The sequence below is a fragment of the Tachysurus vachellii genome, chromosome 24 (assembly GCF_030014155.1).
Source record: "Tachysurus vachellii isolate PV-2020 chromosome 24, HZAU_Pvac_v1, whole genome shotgun sequence".
Classification (NCBI taxonomy): domain Eukaryota; kingdom Metazoa; phylum Chordata; class Actinopteri; order Siluriformes; family Bagridae; genus Tachysurus; species Tachysurus vachellii.
The window spans coordinates 3,575,698-3,583,075 of NC_083483.1; the positions used below are offsets into that span (position 1 = coordinate 3,575,698).

At 41.3% G+C, this 7,378-nt stretch overlaps 1 protein-coding gene across 2 annotated transcripts; it reads left to right on the forward strand.

Moving 5' to 3' along the window:
• The first annotated feature begins 1,004 nt into the window (after nt 1-1,004).
• LOC132839398 (SLIT and NTRK-like protein 5) lies at nt 1,005-6,410 on the forward strand. Of its 2 annotated transcripts, none has more exons than XM_060860346.1 (2): nt 1,005-1,197; nt 2,731-6,410. In XM_060860346.1, exon 2 carries the CDS (start codon nt 2,782-2,784, stop codon nt 5,389-5,391), a length of 2,610 nt encoding a protein of 869 aa, XP_060716329.1. In that variant the 5' UTR covers nt 1,005-1,197; nt 2,731-2,781; the 3' UTR covers nt 5,392-6,410. The 2 variants fall into 2 exon arrangements, with proteins under 2 accessions (XP_060716329.1, XP_060716328.1); XM_060860345.1 differs by lacking the exon at nt 1,005-1,197 and adding an exon at nt 1,817-2,140.
• The last annotated feature ends 968 nt before the right edge of the window (nt 6,411-7,378 follow it).

Genomic DNA, 7,378 nt, shown 5'->3' on the forward strand with positions numbered 1-7,378 from the left:
ATTATTTAGTACATTAAGCTTCTGAGCTTGTCGAAGTAAAGCAGGAGAGAGCGACAATATGGAGGTAGGAAATAACTGAAAGTGGTAGAGACATAAAAAGGTAGACACAAACAGAGAGAGAGAGAGAGAGAGAGAGAGAGAGAGAGAGAGAGAGAGAGAGAGAAAGAGAGAGAGAGAATCTAAACTTAAGTGGGACAGAATTGATGTGATTCTGTCCAGTTTTATCGCATTGCACTGCCCTCTATAGGTCTCTCTCTCTCTCTCTCTCTCTCTCTCTCTCTCTCTCTCTCTCTCTCTCTTAATCTGTCTCTCTCTCTCTCTCTCTCTCTCTCTCTCTCTCTCTCTCTCTTACTCTGTCTCTCTCTCTCGTTCTCTCTCTCTCTCTCTCTCTCTCTCTCTAAAGATTGATTTAAGATGCAAGTACCTTTATTTTCACCTCTCCCTCCCTCTCTCTCTCTCTCTCTCTCTCTCTCTCTCTCTCTCTCTCTCTCTCTCTACCCTATGTTTCTTTCTCTCCGTCTCTGCATGTTTTAACTCTTGCTGATAGTTTTGCCCCCTCCCAATTGTTTGTTTCATATTTGTCATCCGATTTTGTCTAGGCTGCATGCAATGCATACATGGGTGCAAGCGCGCCCACAAGCTCACGGGCGCACGCACTGAACTTTACCGGGTGCACAACCAACAGCATGCATCTATGAATCCACAGCTGTGTGCGTGCGTGTGTGCGTGCGCGCGGGCAAGTGTTTGTGTGTGTGTTAAGTATAAGATCTGATGGCCGTTGTTGAGTGTTTGCGGACGGATGGAGCATCATCAGCACCAGGATTTCTGCACGCGCGCACAGCCACCGTGCTCCCTATACACGCGCGCGCGGCAGTGTGTTTAATCGTCTGCTAGTCTAAGAGAAGTGAAAGCGCGAGCGAGGAGAGAGAGAGAGAGAGAGAGAGAGAGAGAGAGAGAGAGAGAGCGACGATGCACGCGCGCGCGCATCATCACCACAACCACCATCATCATTACCCGTGGAAAATTCGGTGTTAAAACGGATAAACATTTCTTTTAATAAAAAAGAGAGAGTGAAGGTGAAGGAGAGAAATACTGGAATAATTGGCACGGATCATTTTGCAGCCTGGATTTTTGCAGCGCTACGTTCCGGTTAACGGATGTCGTGATGCTGCTGCTGCTTCGAAGACGATCAGCCCGGTAAGAAATACATGGATGTGACGAGGAGTTAAGGGATGAGAAAAGAAAAGAAAAGAAAAGAAAAAAAAAACAACCGCACCAAATAACGAATAACGCATAATGAAATGGTGTGAAAGCTCTAATGCGGCTTGGAGACACCACCGCGCGCATATGGTGTTATTACGAGTTTATCAGTGCGAATTGATCAAAATGTGATTCATTTGATGTGGACTTGGGTAAATATTTATAGGAGGCGTCTGGGTGTTTATGGAATTAACGATTTGCATGTGTGGGTATAGCCTATACACTGGGGTCAATTTGGTTTACCGGGAACACATCCATTATTTTTAGAATATATTTATTTATTTATATAGATTTATATATGCGACAGAAAAGTCGTCTGTGGATGTGGTGCGAGATCTCTCTCTCTCTCTCTCTCTCTCTCTCTCTCTCTCTCTGTGTGTGTGTGTGTGTGTGTGTGTGTGTGTGTGTGTCTGTGTGTGTGTTTGCGTGCGTCGGCGAGTGTCTCCGGTACCAGAGAGAGAGAGAGAGAGAGAGAGAGAGAGAGAGAGAGAGAGAGAAGGAAAAGAAGGTGGATGTTGATTTGCATGAATCATAAGATCCCGCAGAAACGCCGGAATCATGGATTATATCTAAACCACGGATGATTTAATCCAGGATAGTGTAAAGCAGCATAAATGATAAGATAATCCATGGATGTTAATTGGAAAGATTTGGGACTGCTAAGAATGTTTTGCTCTCAAGATCAGCGTTTTTTTCTCTCCTCCGCCGAGATGCATGGGGCATCATCAGATTTCCATACAGATTCACGCACACACACACACACACACACACACACACACACGCGCGCGCGCATTCTGAAGGTTTGGGTATATTCAAACCGAATTAAACTCGTTAACCGACGTTAAATATACAGGAAAACAGGAGTGATCGGATATGCGGGGTGAGTAGATAAAAGCTTGTTAAATAGATTTGGATTTTTGAATTATACCGTAATTCACCGTGATTATAACCTGAAGCTCGCTGGTTTCTAGCATGCACATATTTATGCATAAACAACGGCTCATATAATCAGAACGCATGCTCCTATCATAAGCAGTGCAGAGCAGTGCTCCTATCAGTATTCTTAATTATGTCAGTTTCTGTTTTCGGGCAAATTTCTTCAAGCACTTGCCATGTTGCTACTTCTTTTAAACAAATAAATGTCGGAAAATTTTCTCCGTGTGCTCCTACTCTTTCCTGTATTCATGCAGCTTGTCTTAGAGGTGTTTTTGTGTGTGCTTAGAATGTTGTGCACAGCCTCAGTGTTGTATTAATGAATGCATGTGACTCAGATGAATGCATTTCTTTTACAAGGATGAGGTGAATTATTTATCTTTCATTCTTGAACCTGCATATCTAACATTAAGATATCAAATGTTTCACGAGAAAATGTGGTCGCCAATTCTGTTACCATGTCTTAAAAAAAATATTCTAGTCGGTTTGATATTTATTCCAAAAAGATTGATTGCCCTTTCTTTCTCCCTTTTCTAGATGACACCACAGTCTGCAGAGGCACTACAGTGAACAGCGCCATTCAATTCGATGAAAATGCGTGTCTGGATACTGACACTAATCTTGCTGCTTGCCGCTTCTCTGAGCCTGGTTGAGATGTATGACAATTATGGGGAGATCTGTAGGAATTTGTGCACTTGTGAAGAAAAAGAGGGCATCCTGACAGTCAGCTGCGAGAACCGGGGCATCGTAAGACTGTCCGAAATCAGCCCGGTTCATTTCCCCACGTATCACCTTCTACTGACAGGGAACCTGCTGAAAAAATTGTCTGTCAATGACTTCATCAACTATACTGGAGTCACCATTTTGCATTTAGGCAACAACGACATATCCGAAGTGGAGACTGGGGCTTTTAATGGACTCCAGGGATTAAGGAGGTTGCACCTAAACAACAACAAAATAGATGTTCTTAGGGATGATACGTTTACTGGATTAGAAAACCTGGAATACCTTCAGATTGATTATAATTTTATTAGCATTATTGAACCTAATGCTCTTAATAGGCTCCACCATTTGACTGTGCTAATTTTAAATGACAACCTCTTGTCATCGCTGCCTATCAACATTTTCAAAAATGTGCCCTTGACCCACCTGGATCTCAGGGGCAACCGCTTGAAAATGTTCCCTTATATTGGCCTTTTGGAACACATGGATAAAGTGGTGGAATTACAGTTAGAGGAGAATCCATGGAATTGTTCTTGCGAACTTATCGCGCTAAAAGCTTGGCTAGAAAGCATTGCCTACACGGCACTAGTTGGCGAGGTGGTTTGTGAGACTCCGTTCCGGCTCCATGGCCGTGATCTTGATGAGGTCTCCAAGCAGGAGCTGTGTCCTCGAAGGGCCATTTCGGAATATGAGATGCGCCCTCTGCCACCTCTCAGCACAAATGGATATTTCCAGACGACGCCGGCTGCAGTGACTTCCTCAGCCACATCCTCTGCAGTGCTGAGGTCGTCATCCCGGCCTACCAAGGGTACTCGGCAGTCCAACAAGACCAGGTCTAAGCCTACTTCTCGCATCCCTGGCAATCCCTATAACTATGGGCCAATTATAGCTTTTCAGACCAAATCTCCCGTGCCTTTGGATTGCCCTACGGCATGCACGTGCAACCTCCAGATCTCTGATCTTGGGCTCAACGTCAACTGCCAAGAACGGAAAATCGAGAGCATATCAGATTTAAAACCCAAGCCGTATAATCCAAAAAAGATGTACCTCACTGGGAATTACATCCCTGTTGTGCGTCGATCGGATTTCGTTGAGGCAGAGGGATTGGATTTGTTGCACTTGGGAAACAATCGGATAGCGCTCATACATGACAGGGCCTTTGGGGATTTAATTAACCTTCGAAGGTTGTATTTGAATGGCAATTTGATTGACAGGCTCACTGCAGAGATGTTCTTTGGGCTCCAGAACCTGCAGTACTTGTATTTAGAGTACAACAAGATCAAGGAGGTTGTTGCAGGTACATTCCGTTTTGTGCCAAACCTTCAGCTGCTTTTTCTAAACAACAATCTGCTAAAAACCTTGCCGGGAGGCATCTTTTCTAGTATGTCACTCTCAAGACTCAATCTACGCAACAACCACTTTCAAAACCTGCCTGTGAGTGGAGTTCTAGATCAGCTTAAGGCTTTGGTGCAAGTGGATCTCTTTGAAAACCCTTGGGATTGCACGTGTGATGTGGTAGGCATGAAAATATGGCTGGAGCAGCTTAACTCTGGCACTGTGGTAAATGATGTTATTTGTGCAACTCCAAAGAGACTTGCAGGGCAAGACATACGCAGTATCGCTTCTGAACAACTGTGTCCTGATTACTCGGATATTGTTGTATCTACGGTAGCACCATCAGAAGCAACCTTGGAAGGGAAGGTAATCACCACGGAGACCCCTTTGAGATTTAACAATTCTTCAAGCACCGTCCCATTGTCGGTTCTCATCCTTAGCCTGCTGCTGGTCTTCATTATGTCAGTTTTTGTGGCTGCCGGGCTGTTTGTGGTGGTCATGAAGCGCAGAAAAAAGTCACAAAGTGACCGCACCAGCACCAACAACTCGGATGTAAGCTCTTTTAACCTTCAGTACAGTCTTTATAGCAATCGTTCCGTCCCCAAAGTCAAATCCCCAGCAGGGCATGTCTACGAGTACATTCCCCATCCTCTCGGGCACATGTGCAAAAACCCCATTTATAGATCTAGAGAAGGGACCACTGTGGAGGATTATCCTGATCTGCATGAGCTCAAAGTTAGCTACAGAAACACCAATGAGGAAGCGCGGGATCCAACATCGAGAAGCCCCACATACACTGTTAGCACCATTGAACCCCGGGAGGAGCCGTCGACTGCTCAGGACGCAGAGCATTTCTTCCGAGGGATCTTAGAGCCGGATAAAACTCCGAATAGTGCCGGAAATAGGTACGATTACAAGTACCCCAGTCCTGGATCTTACACGTACAACCCAAATTTCGACGTACGTCGGCAATTCTTGCATCCTGAGGGAATTAGAGAAACTATGCTCTATAGCTCAGCTCCAAGTACTGTCTACGTGGAGCCGAACAGGAACGAATATTTGGAACTAAAGGCGAAACTCCAAATGGAGCCGGATTACCTCGAAGTTCTTGAGAAACAGACAACCTTTAGCCAGTTTTAATCCTAGTCTATGAACATGAGTACTGTTAGAGATTTTCACCCCATTTCCGTGTCGGAGGTTACATCGGGGTGTACGCTGTACGCCATCTTTAAAGAAACAACAGAACAAAGGCAACAAACAAAAATCCTACAATGGGGTGTGCCAAACTGTCTTACTTTAATTTTTAAAGATACATGACATTAAAGGAAATAAAAAAAGAGAAAAAAAACTCTCGGGATGAAAGCACGAGTTGTGATACAAAACTGCTGATGCAAAAATCGCAAAATCTATTTTTTTAAGTTGACAAATTGAATACACGTAAATAAACAAACGTAGCTGTACAGATTAATCCAAGTACGTCTTTTTCAGGAGTATATTCATGCAGATATTGCGAACTTTAACAATACAAAATTGAAAAAGAACGCTGTATTACAGTGCATCTAACTGTGCAGGACAATTCCTCTGCTCTAGTCTGTAAGTAAGTAAGTATTTATTGGTATAATCTCCATGTATTTTTAACATTATTTGATTCTTCATCATTATGACCTGTACCATTATCCCTCTGTACAAGCTTTTTGTTTGTAATTTTTTGATCATTTATTGTAGCTTGCATTGTACAAGTTGCTTTCTTTCAGCGGTGGCACACCCCTCTCCCTATCTACCACCCCCTACCCCAAACAACCCCCCCACCCACCCAGACCTTCCAAACTTCCCAATCCTCCACCCTCATCTCCAGTGTCAAAGATAGACTTTTGCTTCATTTAAAGATTTAAAAAAAGAAGTGTCTTTGTATGCCGTCTGCACTTTTTTGAAAAAAAAAAAAATATCAAAAGAAAGAAAAAATGGAGGGCCAACGTTGGTCTTCCCAGCTACCATTAGAGGAATTATTATATATTAAAAAATTATTCATTCATTCTTAATATGTATTTTAATATGTTATCAGAAACAAATTCATAAATGATAATTGAAGTAATAATTATGTTGTGTAATACTATTTTAATGTAACACCTATTTTTATACAAGCATTCGCAATTCTCTCTTTTTTCCCCCGTTTATTGTTTTTTTATTTTATTTATTTTATGTTTTTTTTTTCGATTGCTTTCCACTTATTATTGCACTATATTGACCAAAATATGTTTATGTCATCAATAAATATGATGTCAGGTTCTTATATCCGTACATATACACACGTCATTGTTGATAACGCATTTCCGTTGTGAAAGTCACAAGGAGTCGTGTGATTTTAGGAGTTACAGAGTTCAGAGGCCTTTCAATAAACTTTTTTTTTTTCTGTGCTGGAAAAACAAAGCGAAAAAAAAAAGGAAAGAGATAACATGCTGTAGTTGAAGGTTATTAGCAGCAAAAATTGAAAATGGCAGGGTTAATATCGCAATAGCTGCAGGCCATGTCATCTACTCGTTGCTCATCTGCTGCATTTTAATAAGAAGAAAACGTTCTGAAATTTCTTGATTGCATGAGGCTGCATTTTGTCTTTGGAATGTAATGTGAGTTTATTACCTTTTAATTATTGGTATTCGGATTTATTTCTGGTTAAACGATTAAGGTTAATTGATCTGAATTTATTCCTGCAGAAAGGAAGTACAGAATTAAAAAAAAACAGTTTTGTGGTAAAAATTTCAAGGTATTCAGTGCCTTTTGGACCAGCAAATGTTTGAAAATGAAAATTTAAAATGACCTAAATTATGGGTCTTTGGTCTAATTTATTTTTTACATTTAATTCTAGAGTTAAAATTAAAATTCGAGCTTTTTTTTTTTTTTTTGGCATGCACTGAATTAGGAACTCATAATCATTTCATCAAATTATTTTTAGACAAATAAAAATATTGAACAGTTTTTTAGTTGTTTCCATTTGTTTCATCACACGATGCATAGAAATCGAACTATGAAGCACATTTCAATATATTTACACTGGAAACTCTGGAAAAAAAAATATAGCATCAGTATATGCAGAATTTAATGTTGTGTGACTGAAATATATTTTAAATGC